The sequence below is a fragment of the Salvia hispanica genome, chromosome 5 (genome assembly GCF_023119035.1).
Source record: "Salvia hispanica cultivar TCC Black 2014 chromosome 5, UniMelb_Shisp_WGS_1.0, whole genome shotgun sequence".
NCBI classification, from domain to species: domain Eukaryota; kingdom Viridiplantae; phylum Streptophyta; class Magnoliopsida; order Lamiales; family Lamiaceae; genus Salvia; species Salvia hispanica.
In genome coordinates this window covers 32,121,879-32,144,399 of record NC_062969.1, presented here as the reverse complement: position 1 = coordinate 32,144,399, position 22,521 = coordinate 32,121,879, and the positions used below count along the sequence as shown (strand labels likewise).

General features: G+C 39.2%; 2 protein-coding genes and 1 long non-coding RNA gene across 3 annotated transcripts; 1 reads left to right on the top strand and 2 right to left on the bottom strand.

The window, feature by feature from the left end:
- Positions 1-433: 433 nt before the first annotated feature.
- LOC125186718 (glycerol-3-phosphate dehydrogenase [NAD(+)] 2, chloroplastic) lies at positions 434-3,050 on the bottom strand. The gene is made up of 9 exons (XM_048083151.1): positions 2,731-3,050; positions 2,128-2,264; positions 1,938-2,043; positions 1,668-1,869; positions 1,507-1,594; positions 1,267-1,414; positions 994-1,143; positions 771-920; positions 434-679 (listed from the first exon to the last, which is right to left on the bottom strand). Exons 1-9 carry the CDS (start codon positions 3,007-3,009, stop codon positions 665-667), a joined length of 1,275 nt encoding a protein of 424 aa, XP_047939108.1. The 5' UTR covers positions 3,010-3,050; the 3' UTR covers positions 434-664.
- A 373-nt stretch (positions 3,051-3,423) lies between these two features.
- LOC125189857 lies at positions 3,424-4,675 on the bottom strand. Its single transcript, XM_048087086.1, has 2 exons — positions 4,391-4,675; positions 3,424-4,305 (listed from the first exon to the last, which is right to left on the bottom strand). The coding sequence occupies exons 1-2, from the start codon at positions 4,673-4,675 to the stop codon at positions 3,424-3,426; spliced, it is 1,167 nt and encodes a 388-aa protein (XP_047943043.1).
- Positions 4,676-10,568: 5,893 nt separating this feature from the next.
- On the top strand, positions 10,569-11,063 carry LOC125191314. The gene is made up of 2 exons (XR_007171083.1): positions 10,569-10,608; positions 10,686-11,063. It is a non-coding gene; the product is annotated as an uncharacterized LOC125191314 (long non-coding RNA).
- Positions 11,064-22,521: the final 11,458 nt, after the last annotated feature.

The following is a 22,521-nucleotide window of genomic DNA, read 5'->3' as shown; positions in this document are numbered from 1 at the left end:
ATTTGTAGCCCCAAAAATGCAGTTCAAGAACATGTTCACACTTCTTTTATGATTGTGGTGTGTCAATGAGATGGTAGTGAATTTACTCATAAGCAGCAATTGATAGACTTGAATGTTGAGTTGACACATTTGATCATTTCACAATAGTTGGCCAAGGCTGGAAATTAGTGAACAGTTAAAATTTGATATCAAGATGAGGATTGGATCATATTAGGTATGCATACGAGAAGGGTTAGGACGGTGAGGATGGTATATCAGTGACTGGTGCCGCAGTAGTAGTTGCTGGAGAGTTGGTATTAAAAGAGGAAAGGAAACTAAGGAAGGCAATTGGATCATGTTTTTGTTTAAGGGGAAGATGTTGAGGAAGACAAACGAGAATGATGATGGATGCTTTAGTTATGTGCATATTACCTACAACTACAACTACAACTACTTCTACAACATCCACATGGATACCAGCTCAACTGAAGGTCGTACTACATAACATCCCTTTATGAACATCTGGAATCTCGAAACTTAATGCCCAATTGATGATTCTCAGTAAAACTTGCTTCTTCTATACAACCCAAAAAACAAGTAATCATCAAGAAGCCAAAACTCTGCAGCCTATCTTCTCATGTCAAATAATGTGTGAATGTAGTATATGTGTGATCTTCACCAACACCTAAACTTCTTCAACCTACACACCATGAAATCAAAGGATTATCCTAAAAATCCCATCTCTCACAACAATTAAATAAACCAACCAACCAACCAACCAACCAACCAACCTGTGGCAGATTCATTAGTTCATAGACAGCCTTTGTTGGAGTCAGTTCGTTATCAACAATGCGAGCAACTGCTGTCAACACCGGCAGCTTAACCTTATATTTCTGTGCTAATGCAATCACAGCTCCTGCTGTGGATATGCCTTCAGCCACCTGAAAACCACAGTTGCTCAACTTGTTAGGAAATCACTCCAAATTTGAGTTCAAGTGGTAGTTCTCAAGGCACCTGGTTCATAGAACTGAGAATGTCATCAAGTTTTTCACCGGATCCAAGACGAACACCAACCCTTCTGTTTCTTGAAAGATTCACAAAACACGTGAGCATGATGTCTCCATTTCCAGACAAACCAGTCAGTGTTGTGGACTTGGCTCCCATCTGATTGGAGATTAATAAGAATCAAGAGATCGATTGAAAAACACATGAACATAGGACTAGAACTCCAAGATTCAAAAGCCTTCAACAAATCCATTGAATGTGAAGTTTTATATATTAACAAACCTTTGTTGCCAGCCATCTTATCTCAGAGCACCCTTGTGTGACCAGAGCTGCCATGGAGTTATTCCCGAGATTAAGCCCTTCTACAATCCCAGCAGCTATAGCAAGTACGTTCTTAAGAGCACCTGCAATTTCAACCCCTGTAACATCACTGTAACACCAGGTGTTACTGCTGCGCATACATATGCTTCACACACTCTCTGAAGCTTGCGCGTGAGATCAAATCATTAGTACTATTACAACCTTGAAGTGTTGATTCTCATGTTCCTAGAAGCAAGAAGTTGCTGAACAGCATTTGCCATATTTTTGTCCTTGGATGCCACCACCATAGCTGCACATACACGAACACAAGTTTAAGTCAGTCGAGATCATGTAATATGTAGCACCTAAAGCAAGGTACGCACCTGTGGGCAACTTGTTCATCAGCTCGAGTGAAAATGAAGGGCCAGATAGAACCACATAGGGCTGGCGAGGATTTCTCAATGCTCGAGGAATTATTTGAGACATCATTCTATATGTATTAAGCTCCAAGCCTTTGCTGAGGGAAATAAAAGGAAGGGTTGGATGAACAAATTCAGCAATGCCCTCAAGGAACGAGGCACTGAACTGCAGCAAGAGACATTCGATAAGAAGAAAGACAATCTAATTGCAAAAAGAAGAAGAAATGCAACAACCTGGACAGGCACAGCATGGAAGCAAAAGTCAGCACCCTGTAAAGCTTCTCTAGCATCTGTGGTGGCAACAACATTCTCTGGCAGCTTGTGTGTTGGAAAATACTTACTAGAGCAAAAGAGGAACACACATACATATGTATAACAATAGCTTCACAAAACTGAATGAATAAGAATTATGTAGTAGTGATACCAATTAAGATGAGTCTGATTAATGGATTGACAAACTTGAGCATCTCTTACAAGCAAATGAACTTGCAACTGAGATTTTCTATCAGCAACATGAGCTGCCATAGCAGTTCCAAAAGAACCACCTCCAAGCACCACAACCTAAGCCCACCAACCATATTACTACTATTACATAACTTTGCCAAACAAGGAAAAAGACCAAAATACAGCAGCAACCAACAAACAAGAAAATAAGTATAATCAAAGGAATTCATTTATATACACCCCCGGTTTCATGTTAATTCATCTATTTTGGAAAATTCCAAGATAATTGAGACATTTCTATTTTTGACAAAAAAATAGCCATCTCGCTTATTTTATTCTCTCTTTGTTTTCTTTTACTTTATTCACTATTCACTTGACATACTATTGTTAATTCTCATGCCAAAAAGAAGGGTATCTATTAACAAGGAGCGGAGCGGAGGAAGTAATACTTCATTCGTTTCCTAATCCTAAAAATAGAAATTCTTTTGTTTTCAATCCATTTCCTAAATTTAGAAACTGTCCATTTTAGGAAATTGATTCCACAAATTAATAGCACCAATTTTACAAGAAAGAGAAAGGAGACCTTATTGGTGCGTTCAAGAACATCGGTTTTGGCCTTAGAGCGCAACGAGCGGGACCAGCGGAGGAGCTTTTCCCACGCCACACGTACCACCTCTCTTCGGTCTGTGCTCCTCTGGCTCTGCTCCTCCGCGGCGGTGATATCATCGGCGGCGCAGAGACAGATAGGAGACGCGGCGGTGGGGAGGCGGAGAAAGAAGCTATTGGGATTGGGTCTGATTGTTGGGAAAGAAGAGAAGGAATTGTTGGGTGAAAATGGCGGCTCGAAGAGTGAAGCAGCCATTTGAAGCGCAGCACGGCAACACCTTTTTTTTCAGTTTCTGATTGCACTTCTTCAACCGAATTCATGTGCCTTCTTTTATCCAATATCTGCACTCCACGTGTCCGCCGCTCACAAATCCCTTCTCTTTCGCCGTCTTTGCCAAATGTGAATTAGAGTGTCCACTGTACATGGCCGGGCCAAGCCACAAAATCGTGGCCGGACCACCAATGCCCATGTTTCCCACTATAGTGGACATGGCCAAGCTACCAAAAATTTAATTTTTTCATTTTGTTTATATTTTAATTCTACTATAATAATAATTGAAAAAATGCATACGAACTAAAATTAAAACAAAATCTTCGTTGTATTATACAAATGAGTAAAATTATACAACGAAAATTCTCGACTTCTAATAAACTACTTTCCCAACGCATATCACGCTCTACGCCCTCCTTCCCTACGATTCCAAACCTCTTCTACCATATCAGCCTGCAGTGTCGTATGTGATGTTTCCCTCCGCATATCGGCGAACCGTTGGATCAAGTATGCATCACTACGCGGTACACCCATCTGCAGTGGGGAAGTTGCAACACCGTGACTCGTACTTGCACCCTCTTCCGGTGCCCAGTTCTCATACATGATGGAGGCGACATCATTTTCGTGCCATTGTCGAACCGGGCACCGAAGAATGGCCCATCGCGATTGGAGGACACCAAAAGCACGCTCAACGTCCTTCCTAGCACTCTCTTGTTTGGCCGCAAAATAGGATTGTTTCGGCCCAACCGGCTGCCGGATCGTCTTGACAAACACGGGCCAACGAAGGTATATCCCATCGGCTAAGTAGTATGCCCTGTTGTACTGCGTCCCGTTGGCCATGAATCTGACCGTCGGACCCTCACCCCGACACTCATCATTGAAGAGATGGGACGAATCTAGTACGTTGATGTCGTTGTTCGACCCTGCGACACCAAAATAGGCATGCCAGATTCGCAGTCGGTAGTCAGCAACAGCTTCCAGTATCATTGTTGGGTGTCTTCCTTTGAATCCAGATGTGAACTGCCCCTTCCAAGCAACCGGGCAGTTCCTCCACTCCCAGTGCATGCAATCGATGCTGCCCATCATCCCCGGAAAATTATGCACTCGCCCGTGCATATCTATCAATCTCTGGCACTCATCGGCATTTGGCTTCCGTACATACTCCGGACCGAAGATGGCCTGGATACAATTACAAAACTGCCTCAGCGCCGTCAGAGCAGTTGTTTCACCCAACTGTAGGTATTCGTCGAACATATCAGCCGGGTCCAAGCCATAGGCAAGCTGCCTAATTGCAGCGGTACACTTCTGATATGTCGACAACCCGGGTCGGCCGGTAGCATCATTGCGCAATGTGAAGCACCTGTACCTGCTGCGCCAATGTATTCGCTATATGGATGAATAGCCGTTGCGACATTCTGAAGCGGCGACGGAAAATCTCTGCTGGGTAACGGAGGTTATCGCCAAAGTAGTCTTCTACCAACCGCTGGTGTGCCCCGACATGGTCACGCCGGATGGTCCGCCGATGATAGAACGGGCGAACGAACGCCGCCGCCGCCGCCGCCTCCTCCTCTTCTGCTTCCCGTTGCACCTCTTGAACGAGTTCATCGAACTCCCTATCCACCAATTGTTGGAACTCATCGCCGGAACTCATTTTTCAAAAGTATAATTGGTGATAAAATGAAAAGAGTGGAGATTGGAATGGTGTAAAAAATTGGGGAAAAGTGGGTATATTTGTAGAAGAAATTAAAAAAAAAAAAAAAAATCGGAAAAGGGGAGCCACGTCCACCCCCCCCGCCGCGACTGCCCACCCCTCTCACTATAGGGAGCCGCGGCTCGCGGCTCTCCCCTGGCCCGGCCGCGGCTCCTGTATAGTGGACACTCTTACTCTTCCAAGTTCCAACTAGGCAAATTTTTTAACGTAAATATTAAAAAATTGTGTTAAAAAGTGGATAGGATCTCCAAGTTCCAACTAGGCAAATTTTTTAACGTAAATATTAAAAAATTGTGTTAAAAAGTGGATAGGATTAATAAATTAGGATAGATAAAAAGAAAATAAAGTAACATTGATTTAATTTTTATTTTTGTCAAAAAAAAAAATTATTCAACTTAATTGGAACTTTTGAAAAAGGAATATTACTCCACTTAATTAGTACAGAGAGAGAACAAAAATACTACTCCATCTGTTCTACCATAAGCGAATCACTTTCCTTTCTGGAATGTTCCACTATAAGTGAGTCCTTTCATCTTTAAGCAAAAAACCATCTCTCTTACTTTATTTTTTCACTAACTCTATTCTTTTCACTCCTCTATTTTGTCCTCTCGCATATCTTACTATATCCATTTTAACTCTTTAAATATCAATTCCTTAAATTCTTTAAATTTCGTGTTTTTGGTATTTTGCATTTTTCTCTATGTTTTTTTACTTGAATGCCCTCAAGCCGTTGAGAGCATTTGTGTACTTTTCTTTACTCTACTTCCTTCGTTTCATAATAGTGGATGCATTTCTTTTCAAAACAGAGATTCAGACAAATTGTGTTAAGTGATTTAAGTAAAGGAAGAATAAAGTAGAAAAAAAAAAGATAGAGGGATGGGGAGAGAATAAAGTAAGAGAGATTAAAGTAAGTGAGAAGAAATGTGTTAACTTTTACTAAAAAAGGGAAACGACTCCACTACTATGGAACGTATTAAAATAGCGAAATTACTCCACTACTATAGAACGAAGGGAGTACAATTCTTTACATTTGTTCAACTTCATATTTTCACTATATTGTCTGTATTTCATACTCTGTGTTTTTCCTTTAAAAATGACATGCTTCTTCCCATTTTTTCCCCTAAACTTTCTTCTTCTTCTTCCTCCATATTTTGTCCTAGTTTTTGAAGAGTTGGATCACACGTGAATATGTTGAGCACCTCGATTAATTATCCATGTGAAAGAAGAAATGGTTGTAGTGGGTGCTCCAAGACTTGAATCCTACAGAATGTTGTACTTCATTTGCAAGAAAAAAAAGGTAAGATTGTTGGAAACGTGGTAATCAAACAGAGGCCTTTGGCCTTTTTTATTCTTAAGGCTTTTGGGCTTTTTACCTCTTGTAACCTCCATTGTTTTAAAGTTGTGGTGTATGGTGTTTTAGTTCCATGGCCTTTCAATTCCACATTTTGTGCCAATAAAAGGCATAAGTTGTTAAGAGAAAAATAAACCACAATTCAAAGTATTTCCCTATATTCTCTCTTTTGTTCTCTAGCATCTTAGTTTGCATTTTAGAGCATTGTTGGCTCAATTCTAGGAACTCCGTCAAGTTCGTCATTGTCTAGCGGGTTTGAGGTACTTATACACGTTAGGAGGAAGTTGTTTAATATTTGGGGACAATACATCAATTTGTGACCACTAGTCAGAGCGTAATTTATCTTGTGGAAATAGGGCTTTCCCCAACTCGACTTTTGTTGGTTTGTTTTATTATTTCTGTTGTAATTTCCTTTCCACTTATTGCTATTATTTTTCATTTGATTGTATAGTTAGAGTACCAATTGTAAACGGCTTGGGAAATTTTTCCAATATTTCTAACAATCTCAAGCCAAATTGTTGTGTTATTTTAAGACACTATTATGTCAATCAAAGAAACATTAACTCTGAAGCTGGAATGAAGCAACGAATAGTAGAAATGTTCTTGTGCTACGAAATGGTTAAAATTCTTTATGATTTATTCTCTTAATAATTGTGTTTATCGTTTGTCATTTACATGCAAGACTAACTTAGATTTGGTAGTACAAATTGAAATGCATGTGTTGTTAAAAATACAATACACCTAGGGTGTGATTGGTAGCCATAAAAACTTGTAAAAGCCCATAAAATGGCTCGTTATCCCATCTTCTCTACCGTTTGGTAGAGCTCCATTTTGTCGGTGGACCCGGGACAGATTTCCTGGATCTCGGTGAAATACACAATAGAAATGACGATTCTTGCATTTCACTATCGGAGAAAAGTTGTGGTATAAATTTTTCTCCGCTTCTCCGACTTCGTGTTTTGGAGCTTTATGCCCAAATTGCCCTCCCAGTTTTCGACCTTTAGAAGCACATACCCATCACCAGACACCCATTGGCAGCGGCGAACCCAGGTTTCCAACCACCACAGGTATGTCGGTACCGGCGTCTCTTATCTGAAAACAGGCTTCAGATGAAGCTGCTCAAGTCAAGATGCGTCAGCGAAGGCAATGCCGCTAGGGATTCCAGAATCGGGCCGGTTAGCGAATTGGAGGCGAGGGAGAGATTCTGGAGAGAGGTCAAGTTGCCGATGGTGGGCGGGATCGTTTCGTTGAGGGAATTGGAGGAGAGATTGAGATGGGCGATGTTCTCGAGGAGGGTGAGGGAGATGGGAATCTTGCCCTTGATGTGATTAGCGGAGAGGTCGACGGATGGGGGAGACGGGGCAGTTGGAGAAGGTGAGGGTGGAGAGGGATGGACCATCGAAGCCTTCGAAGCAATTGAATCTCCACTGCCTAAAAATCAAACCTTTAATTTGGAATGTGGAATATGGTAGTTGATGATGCCAATGATGGAAAAGAGCATGGAAGCAGCGGTGATGAAATGGAGTGAGGAAATGTGCAATGGTGGGGAAGTGGAGGTGGATGTTTCTGATTGGTTCCAGAATTTGGTTGAGGATGTGATCACAAGAGCTACTTTTGGGAGAAGCTATGAGGAAGGGAAAGCCATTTTTGAGCTACAATCTCAGCAGGTCCATGCCACAGAGGCTTTCCTTTTGAAGCCGTCGAAGCAACTTCACTCGGAGGATACTGTTGAGGGTGGATTTGCGATGAAATGAATGTATGGAGCACCAAAATGTGGAGAAGATGACACCAAAATGAGAATATGTACCTGTACTTACTTTATTACTCCCTCCGGTTCATAGTAATGGAGGCAAAACTTTTCGGCAAGGTGATTAAGAAAAATTGTGTTAGGTGAGTTAAGTAAAGAGAGAATAAAGTGGAAAATGAAAAAGGTAGAGAGATGAAGATAGAAAAAAGTAAGAGAGAGTAAAGTAGGTGTGGAAAAATGTGTTAGGTGAGTTAAGTAAAGAGGGAATAAAGTGGAAAATGAAAAAGGTAGAGAGATGAAGATAGAAAAAAGTAAGAGAGAGTATAGTAGGTGTAGAAAAATGTGTTGACTTTTACTAAAAAGGGAAATGACTCTATTACTATGGAACGGACGGAAATGGAAAAACGCTCCTATTACTATGGAACGGAGGGAGTACTTTAATTAGATGAAAACCAAAAAACAACCTTTCGTAGTCTAAATAGTGTTTGAAATCAAGTCATGACACTTAAGCCGGCAATCTAGTCCTTGTGGATACGATAACTTCAGTTGCCATCAACTATACTTAGGCCCGTACGCTTGCGGTTAATTTCTTGAGGTAAAAGTAGTTCGAGTAAACTAGGGGTGAGCAAAAAAACTGAAAATCGAATATCCGAACTGAACCAAATTGAAATTTTGAAATTCGGTTCGATTTTTTTGGTTTTTCGGTTTTTCGGTTCGGTTCGGTTTTAAAAATACAAAAATTTTGGTTTTTCGGTTCGGTTCGGTTCGGTTCGGGCGAAAAAATAACCAAAAAATTGAATTATATTTTAAATATAAAATTATATATATTTATTCTATAAATTTAATATATTATATCATATATATATATTCTTTTAATATATTTTTATATAATATGTATTATATATATTCTATTAATTTTATATTATATATATTTATATTCTATTAGTATATATAAAATAAATTAAATTATACTCCCTCCGTCCCATTAAATATGCAACATTTGGGAATCGGCACGTGTTTTTATGTAGTGTTGTTTTGTGAGTTAATGTAGAGAGAGTAAAGTAAGAGGGATGAAAAAGTAGAGATAGAGATGTTTCCATTTTAGGAAACGTTTCATTTTAATAGGACAAACTAAAAAAGAAAACGTTTCATTTTTAATTGGACAGAGGGAGTATATATTAATACTCCCTCCGTCCCGGCTAAGATGACACATTGCTTAGCCGGCACGGGATTTTAGGAGTAATTGGTTAAAGTGTTTAATTGGAGAGAGAAAAGGTGGGTGTAAGTATTAAAGTAGAGAGATAAAGGAAGATGAATATTTTAATAGGAGTGAGAAAAAGTGGTTGAGTGTATTAATTGGAGAGAGAAAGTTACCAAAAAAGGAAATGTGTCATCTTAGTTGGGACAAACTAAAAAGGAAAACGTGTCATCTTAAGCGGGACGGAGGGAGTATATACTATTTTTTTCCGGTTTTTCGGTTTTTTTTTTAAATTTCAGTTTTTCGGTTTTGTTCGGTTTTGAAGTTTGGTTTTCGGTTTTCGATTTTTTGATTTTTCGGTTCGAATTTTGAACTAAATTCGGTTTTTCGGGTTTGGTTCGGTTTTGGCAAAAACCCGAACCGAAACCTGAATGCTCACCCCTAGAGTCAACTAGAGGCTAAAACGAGTCTGGACTTGCCGGCGAGTCGCAACGACTCGCTAGGACCGTCCTGGAGTCAGTTCTGAGCCAGCAAGTCGCTGGTTTGGCACTACTCTACGTAGTCTTTGTAAACCGCTCGACTCTCTCATCCGAACTCTGATTGATGCATACAAGGTACTCACGTGAAGCTCTTCGAAGATTAAGACAATAGTGGTCTAAAAACAGCATTTGGAAATCATCTTAATAGGCCAATTACTGTTTGAACCATACCCTAACTCTGACTTGACTCCTTGTCATGCCTTTGCCCTCTCTTCAGAACCCAATAAACACTTGGGTTCGCGTCAACAATAAAATTACTAATTCACATCTTGCTAAAAAAAAAATCTTTGTCTTCCTTCATTGTATTTCCTCCGTTTCATGTTAATTAAGTCATTTTTCTATTATGGGAAGTTTGAAGATAATTGAGTTATTTCTATTTTTGGAAAAAAATCACATTCTCTTTTACTTTATTCTCTCTTCATGTCTCTTACTTTGTTCACCATCCACTTAATTCAATATTATTATTCTCTGTGTAACAAATGCCTCTATTAACAAGAAACGAAATGAGTATCTTAATGGTTAAGAAATTGCAACTTGGCACCCATAAAATTTCATTCTGGATCTAGATTATTATATAAAAGAACAAAATAAATATAATCGAAGGAGAAAATCCTTTTATCAAATAAAAGGCAACCTTAATTTAATAAAGATGCCCACTTTGCAAATTAAAATAGATTGGTTGTCTCTAAAAAATTCATACATGTTACTCCCTCCGTCCCATTGAAGATGACCTACTTTTCTTTTTAATTTGTCCCAATCAAGATGACCCATTACTTAAAATGGAAACACCTTTATCTCTACTTTATTCTCTCTCTCTTACCACACAAAATATAACTGTATAAAATCTCGTGCCACCCAAGAAATGGGTCATCTTCCTTGAGACAGAGGGATTACTTAACCTGATGAATAATGAGGGGGCCACGAGCATGACGCGCCTATCACACGCCTCGAAATATCTTTAAAATAATTTTTTGGCTGTCCATTTACTTGATTTAGATCTCCAAGGAAAAAAGCTCCACTTCCATTTATCTGGGCTAGGTACTTATCTATCCTCCCAATCATGTTTTAGTGATAAGAAATTGAGCTAATTGCTATTGTTTGTGATGATCGATTAGTTGATTTGAAGAAGAAATGGGGCATCATCACCACCATCAGCACCACCACAGCGGAGGGCCATATGATGATCCATTGTTGGCTTGTTGTTGTTGCCCTTGCATTCTTGTTTCGTCGGTGTTCAGAATGATCGGACAGTGCGTGTTTGTCGCCGGCTATCCTTTGTTGCAGTGCTTCGGTTTTGATGACCACAGACACAACCACCACCACCACCACCACCATTGTTACTGATATTTTTTTCTCTTTAGTTGATTATGTTTTCTACTGTATTGCTTTATTTGCTTAGGTGTTCGTTCTCTTCTTTTCTACTATATTTCTTTGCATATTTAATGTATTGTACCTACCAATATACATAATGTAGAATTTAGCTTTTTGTTAAATTCTTCTCGAGTTGACTTGGTAGGAGCATTTACATATTTTTATGGATTGTGATTATAAATGGAAATGAAGCTATACATCCAACACAAAATATATGTCAGTAAGTTTTACTCCTCAGTCCCCTAAAGTCGTACTACCTCCGTCCACCAAAATTTGTCTCATTTTAATCCGGCACGAGTTTTAAGAAATGTAATGAAAAGTGAGTTAGAAAAAGTTAGTGGATTGTGGGTCCTATTAATTTTATAATAAAATGTGAGTAGGAATGAGTTAGTGGAATATGAGGTTCACTACCAAAAATGGTAAAAGTGAAATGAGGCAAATTTTGGGGGACGGACAGAAATGGAAAAATGAGACAAATTTTGGTGAACGGATGTAGTATTTTTTATCATTTCTATATGTCCCTATTAAGAGTCTTATTTCATTTTCCTTATAAATGATAAGTAGATCTTACATTCAACCAATTTATTTCACTTTCATACTGATGACAACATCTTTTTATTGTTTCCAATTAGAAGAATGTCATCTACATATAAAACTAAGAACACCACATTCTCCTTCTCAACCTTCTTGTACACGCAGCTTTTGTTAGGGCATTTTTTGAATCCAAACTTATGAACAGTCTGATCGAAACACTGATTCCATGATCTAGATGCTTGCTTGAGACCATAAATGACCTTCTTAAGCTTCCAAACCATGTGCTCTTTGCCCTTGACGGCATAACCCTCGGGTTGTTCCATGTAGATGGTCTCCTCAAGACTACCGTTCAAGAACGCAGTCTTAACGTCCATCTGCCACACATCCCAATCCATGTAAGTTGCTATCGACAATAGTATCCAGATCGATTTGAGCATGACCACCGGGGAGAAGGTCTTGTCGTAATCGACACCTTCCTTTTGGGTATGCCCCTTAGCCACTAGTCTTGCTTTAAAGACTTTAACTCGTCCATCGGGTCCACGTTTACGTTTGTATATCCACTTACTCCAATGGCAGTACAGCCTTCGGGTAGGACAGATAAATCGTAGACGTCTTTGTCTATCATAGATTGTAGTTCCGAATCCATTACACTTACCCATTGGCAATGATCGACATCCGTCCGCGCCTCTGCAAAATTTCAGGGATCTAGTACATTGTTGTCCGAAGAGTGATCCATAGATTCTCCCAAACCAATGTACCTTTCGGGCTCATGAGAGACCCTCCCACTGCGGCGCGGCACTACAACATTAGGTGTAGAAGTTGAAGGTTCGGGAATTGGTTGTACTATTGGTACTTGTTCTTGGTTAATGGAACTTGTGACTGAAGTGAGCTCTTCAAGAGCCACCTCACTGCTGGGTTTATGATTCATAACAAAGTCTTCCTCTAAGAATGTCGCGTGTGTACTCACAATGACTTTCTTGTCTCGGAGACTATAGAATTCATAAGCTTTCGATCCTTTGGGGTATCCTATAAACAAACATACCTTTGTCCTTAAGTCCAACTCAGTTGGATCCTTTTCCAAAACATGAGCTGGACACCCCCATATCTTGAGATGCTCAAAATTGGGCTTGCGCCCATTCCACAACTCATATGGAGTGGCAGGAACAGATTTTGACGGTAAATTGTCTAAAATATGGCTCGCGAAAAGCAAGGCATGTCCCCAAAACGAAATAGGCAGTCGTGCATAACTCATCATCGATCGGACCATGTTTAACAAGGTCATGTTCCTTCTTTCAGCTACGCCATTATGCTGGGGTGTGCCCGGCATGCAGTCAGTTGGGATTCAATTCCCTCTACCGATAAGTAGTCCAAAAACTCGGCACTGAGGTATTCGCCTCCGCGATCAGATCGCAGGCTTTTGATACGTTTTTTCAATGATGCGTCTCAGCATAAGCCTTAAACTCGTTGAACTTGACAAAAGCTTCAGACTTAAAGCGCATCAAATAAACATATCCAACTTTCGAGTAATCATCAATAAAAGTGATGAAATAGCGAAAGCCGCCTCTTGCCTCGGTTGACATTGGTCCACACACATCAGTATGAACGAGTTCTAGTACTTCCTTGGCCCTATTACCTTTCATCCTAAAAGGTCTCTTAGTCATCTTGCCTTCCAAGCAGGATTCACACGTGGAAAATGATTCAGTATCTAGTCCTTTAAGAAGGTCTTGATCCACGAGAGTTTGAATCCTCCTTTGGTTGGCATGACCAAGTCTAAGGTGCCATAAGTACGTTTCGTTCATTGAACTTGAAGGTTCCTTTCTTTTCTTTGAAATTTTCGATGCATTATTGAGTTCTAATTTGCGATTATTAAATTGTGTAGATATGATTGTGTACAGATTGTTTTCCATGATACCACGATAGATATAAGAACCATCTTTCTTAATAACACAACTGTCATTAAAAGAAATCGAATATCCATCAAAAACCAATTTAGAAACTGAAATTAAATTTCTTCTAAAAGAAGGTATCAACAAAACATTCTTCATAACCAAAAATCTATCACTACTAAAACGCAAATAAACGTCTCCCATTGCAACGGTCGCCACTTTAGTAGCGTCGCCCAGCTGGACTTCGATCTCTCCATCATATAGCCGTCTTGTCACCTGCATTAAGTCAGGATCAAAACAAATATGATCAGTAGCTCCAGTGTCTATAACCCAAGTATGAGATGAAGTCGAAGCCAAACATGACCTCGACAACTAGAGCTTGGTGCATACCTGTAGCCTTGCCCTTTTTAGGGAAGTCTGGCTTCCAATGCCCCTTCTATCCACACTTGAAACACTTTCCGGTTTGTTTCTTTCCCGACCTCCTCTTTCTCTTTCCCTTAGCTTCCTTAGGTGCGACCTGGTTCGTCACTTTCTTCTTTCCTGCGCCAGGCCTAGGGCCAGAGGAACGATGTGACGAACTGACCATCGCAGCCTTAGCTTGGTTCATGAGATCTTCTGCCGACTGAAGTTCAGTCAACAACTCAACCAAGGTGTAATTTCTCTTGTTCATCTCAAAATTGAGCTTGAACTGCTGAAAGCTAGGGGGCAGACTCTGAAGGATGATAGTAACTTGGGACTCGGCATCAATGACACCTCCCAAAACCTCAATTTGATTGAGGTGGCTCATCATCTCGAGGACATGGTCCCGCACAGACGAGCCTTCCTTCATAGTCTTGCACATGATACTCCGAAAGGCTTGAGACTTAGCCGTTCGATTCTGAGTACCAAAGAGATTTGTGAGATTTTGCATAATATCGGCGGCAGTAGCCATGGCGGCATGCTGATGTCTAAGCACTGTTGACATGGAGGCCAACATATAACACTTAGCCATCTCATTCGCCTTATGCCACCGTCTATGCGCATCTCTCACTGCCTGTACGGCGTTAGCCGCCGGCACTGGGGGCCGTGGAGTAGTGAGCACAAACTTGTACTCATCAGCCGTGAGAACGATGTCCAAATTTTGTTTCCATTCTATGTAATTTTGGCCCTCGAGTTTGTTTTCTTTAAGAATTGCAGAAAGAGGATTGAGTGACATGTTGACGATTTAGTTTGCACTGCAAAACAGAATATTTACTATTTGTCATAAACTTATGTGATGAAATTGAGGAGATTAACCATAAAACTTTTCAAATTCTCACAACTGTAAAATTAAAATTTTGTACCCTCAAGCAGAGGTCAATACGCATTAAAATTTTAACATTTTTACTGGTCACAACACCGACGAATAGTCCAGAGACCGCAGCACGGCATGGCCGCCAAATGTTGCCTAAGCACGACCATCAGATTTAGCATTACAGAATCTCGTTTCTACAACACACTCCCATAACAATGCTCATGCGTTGATAACAAGACCAAGCTATCTCGTAAATTCTGTTTGGACTTCTGAAACTTGTAATTTCTTAGGATTATTGTCCCCACAGCATGGGTGGCGATAATATTGGAAACTACTTTCTAGTCCATACTATTTACATATGAGAAGTCCACCTATATGAACTCGCTATTTCTTAGGATTATTGTCCCCACAGCATGGGTGGCGATAAGATTCAGAAATTAGCTTCATAAGTTGTGGACCAATCGATGGAGACCATATACAAACTTAGTTCGTAATTATCGCTTAGATATTTAAGTTATGGTTTTTCATTAATTATCCTTAGCCTTAGTGCAGATTAAAGGCTTAATTAAATTCTGTTGGTATTTAATTGACTGGATAATTAAATCTTTTATAATCTTTTAAACATCTTATTAAAGGATAATATATTAATTACTAAAGTTTAATCCATATTCATGTCTTCTATAAGATTTATCTAAAATAATTAATTATTTATATCTTTGACTGACATGAATAAATAAACTTAAATTAATTCCTTATTAAGATTGGGAAGAGAATAATATATTTTATTATTTAATGAGATCCTACATATCTTATCCTTATTAGGATTCTAGATATATAATATAATTAGGAAACTATTAAATTATTCTTGTCCATATCATCTAGGAATGAAATAAATATATTTATTTCCATAGATATAGTCAATAATCTAAATATTCCTAAAATCTAGGGAAATCTTCCCTAAATATTTTATTTCCATTAAATAATAATGTTTTAATGATATCTTTTAATTATGGAATCAAATAATCATTAAAATAATATTTCATCGTTATCTCGTGATCGAGGTTCGCACGATCAACGACGACGAAATTTCTGGCGTAGGACTCGCCGGAACGACGGCCGTCCAGCTCCGCCGGAATCCCGCGATCAACATCGCGGCTGCTTTCTTTCTCCCTCTCCGGCGCTTGAAGCGCAGCGAAACTCCCTCGGTCGACGTCGCCGATCGCGCGGCCGTCCGCCGCGCTGCTCCGGCGTCTTACTTACACCGACGACGATGCGCCCTAAGCCAGCAACGACCGCTCATGGCGGCGAAGCTCTAGGCTCGGCGTCGCACATCCCGGAATCCGACTAGGGTTAGGGTTTCATGCGGCGGAGAAGACAGCCGCTGCTCTCGGACGAGCAGCGAGCTCCGTCTCGTTCCACCGCCGTCGACCGACGCATGTTCCGGAGAGAAGCCGAAACCACGGTCTCGCCGGCGGCGTGGACGAGCCCATGCTCGTATTCACGCCACCGCGTGATCGCTTCGATACTCCCACTCGTTCGGCGTGATTGCTCGGAGATCGCCGGTACCGGTGGTCACACCGGCGGCGCGCACGAGTCCACCCTCGTCTGTGCGTCGCCGGTCGATCGCCATCCGTCGCGACCACTCGCTCGACAACCCTTCATCGATCGCATGTAGCGCGATTCGTCTCGGCGCAAGCGCCGACGAATCGCACGTCTCGTGCGTTCCAAATATTTGAGTTCTTTGTTTCGATTGTTCTTGAGTTCATCATGCATAAAAAATAACAACTAAAAACAAGAACATGCTTCGAAAACAAAAACGCATGCATACATGAATTTCGCGAAATTTAAATCTAAATAATCAGAGCCAAAGACTGGCTCTGATACCAATTGAAGGGGGTTGGCAGCCGAAGCACTCACATAAATCAATTACATAATAATTCTGATCTATTTAGTAGATTATTTAGACAAATTCTATTCGCGTAATTATCACATGTATCATGCTCATAACTCAAATAAAACATGCTTTAAATTAATTGAAACCTAAAACATGCTTTTCTACGGTTTAGCCATTATACCTTGATGATTCTCCAAAGAATCGAAGATAGCTAGCGCCTTCTCCACGTGAAGATTTTTAGTACAAAACCACGGATCTTCTGTCTGGTTCCCGGACTGTAAACTGATATCAGGGTGGGCTGATCTCACCAGTGTACTAGGACTTAAATAAAGAAGACAGAAATCATTTCCCTCGGAGGAGAAGAAAAATCGCCCCTTTCTAGAGAGAGAGGGGGCCGAAAATTTTGAGAAAATAATAAGTATATTTTCTGTCTCCTTTATTCTCCTATTTATAATAAGTCACATATTGGGCCCAGACAGGGATCTATGGAAGGCTTTGGATATGGGCTCCTCCAATTAGCTTTTTACTAATTAAATTAAACCCAATTTAATATAAGCTTATAATTGGAATATTACGAGCAGCCACTACAGAAGTAATATTGCACATTCCCCATCCAAATCCGAAATTATAAGTACTTCGGGTTTCCATTACTTGATATTTATTTCCCGCGCTTAAGATAGAAACATCCATTAATTAATTATTGTCTGCTATGGACTTAATTAATTAATATCTTATTTATTCCAAGAGAGGACTCAGCAAGAAAATCTTATTTATTATTCATAGAGTAATTAAACTCCAACTAGCTAGGTTCCGAATAATAAAACCTTATTTCAAGCTTCTCTTGAGGATGTTATCAAACGAGACTCACCTCGCGCACGATTCAACATAATAGCAATCCTAGCACCGCTAGATATTAATCACCACTACCCAATATACCAGGCTTATTGGGTTGCGAAAAACCCACACCATTTGGTAAGTCAAAGTAGTGCATAATCAATACCGTATGCTCAATGCTAACGTACATTGATTAAGAAACAACAATTTACATGACCTCGTCTTTCTGTAGATAGCATAAAGACTGTCTCGCTGTTAGATCTATTCAGTGCTATACCACACCAATGTCATCTTATTTCAGTAAGGCTTAGAAATAATCGGACTGACATTGCAACCTTTCACGATAGGTAGTCTAAGCCTATCTAGGTTGTGAAATTCTTCTTTTTCTTTGTTTAGAACTGACCGTGTTACCTTAAAGTGAACGACACCCACAACCGGTCTACTAAAACAAAGACTTAGACTTTGTTAAGTTACTTATACATTTATACATGTAATAAACATCCATTAAATGTAAAACATAACAACATTATGACAAACATAATCTGTTTATTCCTTTGGAAAATAAAATAAGAGTTTTAACAGTATTCAATCACTCGAAAGGTGATTTCTAGTATACAAACTCTAACGGCAACAACCACAAAACCCGTCGGATATGGCCGAGTCGAGGTAGAGCAGGGGTTTCGGCGACGCTGGCGCCGTCTGAGACCTCCGATTTAGCTTCGCTTTCTGGAATTGCAAGATGGTGGCATCGCTTTGTATTGTCACCAACCATGCAAAACCGATAAGGGGAAGCTTTAGTTTGCATGTGAGAGAAAGGAATGTTTTTTCTTTAAGTGGTGCGAGCCCATCGACGAAGACGAAGCCGTCAATTCGTCAACCTTAGTGGCCGGTTCCGATTTTGATTGTTTAGCCTTGAATTATCAGAAATATAGCATAATGTTGAAAAAATAATGAATGTTGTGTGGTCTTGTCTATGATTGTTGTTGTTGTAACACTTGTTTGTATATTCAAGTAATTTGTTGGATTTGAGTGAAATTCCTAATTTTTGTTGAAATTTCTGAATTTTCAATTTTAAATGTTGGACAATGTATGTTGAAATGCATATGTATGTTTTGAATCTGGATTTTGAAACAGAATTTTTGCGTTTGATTTTGCTACATTATGGGACTTCATCGGAGAAGAAGGAAAAAATATTCTAAACATCAAACTAGTACAACATAATAAACATCAAACTAGTCCACCATATTCATAAACAAGATCAAATAGGTCCTGAACATTTAACAATTAAAAGTTGCGCCTATTATTTTGATTTTGTTAGGAATGGAAAAATAATTAGAAAACAATTTAATTAGAAAGTAATTAGGTGATTAATAATCCCAGATTAAGCCTAATCGCTCAAAAAATCGATAATCCATGGTTGACTGTCAGAAATTGACGAAACCGTAAAAAGGGACCGGATCGACAACGATTTTATTTGTTACGAACCCGATTTTTAAAAAGTGAATGTTTTGGACTAACTTTGTATTTTGGTCATATGTTTAGTACCAAAATTGTCCTTTATTCTATCAGAGATATAAAAATAGTTAATAGTTAGACATGAAAATATTAATAATAATATAAAGACCAAACATAAAAATAGAGAAATAATAGGGAACACAAGGATAAAAATGAAAACACAAAAATGAAAGAAAGTAACATTTGTACTTTGTGGTCTTCGATTTAAGATGAATATTCCATACACTTAATTAGGCCTGATATTCGGCATGTTCCGGTTCTAATCGTACCTGTTGACTGGCTAACCGATTTCAATTTTTTATAAATCCTAGAACCGAAACTAGACCGGAACCAGAACCGATGTGTAATTTTAATTCAAATATATTTATAATTTTAAATGATTCAATACTAATAAAATAATAATCCAACATCTGGAAACATAACAAATAACATCTAAAAATTTAAATAAATACACAAAAAATACAAACCAGCAATACAATAATATTCATATATGAGTAAGAGTGATGCCTAGTATAGTAGGTCAGACTAGTTTATTTTAGCTAGTTATTTAGGAAATTAAAACCAAACTTATGATGTTCTACTCATAGTAGTTAGTTCATAAAAATTGGATTGGGGAAATAATTGTAGATTCAAAGCATCACGGTTTAAACATTTTAAATACTTCAGAAAACAGAGCTCGCAAATTTAACACTTTTTAAATCTTAAAAGCACTCAATGTTTCAGATTAATGTATTACAATTCAATATTTATTCAATTAAGTTAGATTTATTAGTAAATTAAATTATAAAAAAAATAAAATTGAATTGTAATCCGCTTCCCGGTTAAGAATAGGTCGGTTTCGGTTCAACTGGAACCGGTTTTATATAAAAAGTTGGAACTGGTACCGGAACCGGTTTTCTAGTTTCCGATTCCTCAATTAACTGGCCGGTTCTGGTTCCGATTCTGGTTAACCGAGAACCTGGGAACCGTTTAAGTACCCCTAAAAAGAATAAAGATAAATTGTCAGAAAAATATCCTTGAATAAAAAAGGTGAGAAAAAATAAAAAATATCTTAAAAGGTGTAAAAAATCTTTTGATGACATTGAGGTCACCAACAATCATGTCTTTTATGCATCACTTAACTATGCTATTCAGGGATCTATACTACTCTCTCCGTTCCATAGTAGGAGTAATAAAGTCATTTTACCATTTTGGTACGTTCCTTAGTAATAGAGTCATTTCCCTTTTAAGTAAAAGTCAATACATTTTTGCATACCTACTTTACTCTCTCTTACTTTTTTCTCTCTTCATCTCTCTACCTTTTTCATTTTCCACTTTATTCTCCCTTTACTTAACTCACCTAATAAAATTTTTCTTAATCTCCGTTCCGAAAAGAAACGTCTCTATTACTATAGAACGGAGGGAGTACCTTTTACTCCAATTTTTCTTAGATGCACTTAACCATCTCTTCTGTTAACTATTAATGGGACACACAATTTAATTTTTTCAGTTTAAAAATGCAACCAAAAAAATATTTCATCAAAAATACTTAATTAAAAAACTGAAAATTAAAATTAAAATCTTAAAAATTAAATATTGCATAATTAAAAAAAAATTAATTGAAATATACATAATTAAATCCTACAAATTAAAAGAGGCGCGACTTTCAATCGTTGTGGAGTTTGCGATTGCGGCGCAAATAGCAGGTCGTATTCAGCGGGAATCCCATTTGAGCCACTAGTATTAACACATGTGTTATGCATAGCACAGGACATAAGAATTTCAAATAATGAATACAAAATATAATAAATATGTAGAAAATATAAACTCTAAATGAAGAATTTACTACTCCCTCCCTCGCTAGCCGCCATTTTTCTCTCCCAAATCAGCGCCGCCACGACCACCGCCCGCCCCGCCGCTCCTTCCGCCGTGCCTCGCTTGTTAGTCCGCGTGCTTCACGCCCGTCGTCACCCCTCCTGCAAAGCTGCATCGCCGCCTCCTACTCCGCATCTCCGGCATCTCTCTCGCTGTCTCACCCAGCGCACCACTGTGTTGTCCCGGTTGTGCTGCGTCGCCGCAATTCTCTCTTTCTCCTTCTCACCTTTCTCTATCATTATCACGCCACAGCCGCTGCTGCCGTCCGCCGCCGCTCCGGCGATGATTGGGGATCTGCACAGCCACCTCGATGCACTCTTTCAGTCTTTCTCCTTCCTCTTTCTTCTTCTCACCCTTCTCTCTCTATTTTTCATTTTGCAGATTCAATATTCCTTTATAATTGTTCCAAATCTTGATACGGAAGCTATCATTTAATTGGACCAATTTTCTATCCAATGGTTGTCATTCTCAAAATGACCAAAAGGGTAAACAAACTAGCTTCACATTTTCCCTCCAAAAAAGACAATATTGACTTTCCATCCAACTCTCCCTTTTAGTAGTATAGATGAGAAGGTGAATTCATTGGTAATGTTTTCTTAATTGGGACGACGTCATACGGGCGACGTCAGTCGTTGAACAACAAGGACATTAAAGTTTATCCCGGCCCTTAGATGGGGCGGTGTTGGGTGCTTGGTTTGGTTCGCCTTGTCCCTTGCCTCTAGCTCTAGCTGCTTTTGTCGTCTTCGCCCCAATCACACTATGTCGCAAACTCGCACCAGAGCTCGAGGCCCCTGCATTGGCTCCCACAAACTAGCTTGCGACCTCCTCATCGCCGGGCTCGGATCGACCACCACAACAGCCGCCACTTAACAAGTACTTGGCTACCCGTCATGTGCTTCGCCTTTATTGAACTTGAGCCTGTGTTGGACTAGGTGCCACCCGCGCACTTATCGATATCGAACACTATTCCAAGTATTGACATACTTGAAGGTCCTCCCGCATCATAGCCGCCCTCAAAATGTTGTTGGCATTCATTTTGATTTGGCAACGCAGTTTTTCAGACTATGGAGCACCTTCAGACTACGAGGGACGTTCCTCTCGGGTGCGCATTGTTGTAGTTTTCTGTAACCCTCGCCCAAAAAGCATTCCAAGTTTATTGGTTCCCGACAATCATATTGGCCACCGACCTCCGAATTTTCTTTCTCCCTAATTTGGGATAACATTGCATAGACCAGTAGGAACCGTGCAGCAAGTGCGACATGGAGGATCGGCAGACCACTTCTCAGATGGAGGGCAGGCCTTTGGTAGACGGGCGTCGACGAACGTTGGGTTATTTGACGATGATACATTGTCGATGTTGAGATTGTTAAACCAATTATTCCATTCGTATTATCCTTGGCCGAACATATTTGCACAATTAAGAATTGATATTTTGAGAGAAAAATGAGTGAGGAAAAGTTGTGAAAATGATTGTTCGACCAATTATTCTATTCGTATTATCCTTGTTCAACCAATTATTCCATTCGTATTAGGAATTATTTTTGGTGTGAAAAACAATAATGTCATGAATGGGTATTTATTGATTATTTTATGATAAGTTGATGATAAAAAAAATTGATAAAACTGGTAATATTTGGGGAAGTAGGAAAATTTTAATAATTTTTTACTTTTTTTCAATTTTTCAGAATTTATTTAAAAAAAAATTAAAAATTCAACGACTAAATTAAAAGTCTTCTTCCAATTAAATTTTTTTTTCTTACTTTGAAGTTTCTTAAATTATATTAATATGT

Coding starts and splice junctions, on each gene's coding strand:
- LOC125189857 (XM_048087086.1), bottom strand. CDS start 4,675: ATGAGTTCCGGCGATGAGTTCCAACAATTGGTGGATAGGGAGTTCGAT. Junction 4,306..4,390: donor CGAATACATTGGCGCAGCAG/GTACAGGTGCTT, acceptor GCAATTAGGCAG/CTTGCCTATGGCTTGGACCC.
- LOC125186718 (XM_048083151.1), bottom strand. CDS start 3,009: ATGGCTGCTTCACTCTTCGAGCCGCCATTTTCACCCAACAATTCCTTC. Junction 2,044..2,127: donor AATCAGACTCATCTTAATTG/GTATCACTACTA, acceptor CTTTTGCTCTAG/TAAGTATTTTCCAACACACA. Junction 1,415..1,506: donor ATGAGAATCAACACTTCAAG/GTTGTAATAGTA, acceptor CTGGTGTTACAG/TGATGTTACAGGGGTTGAAA.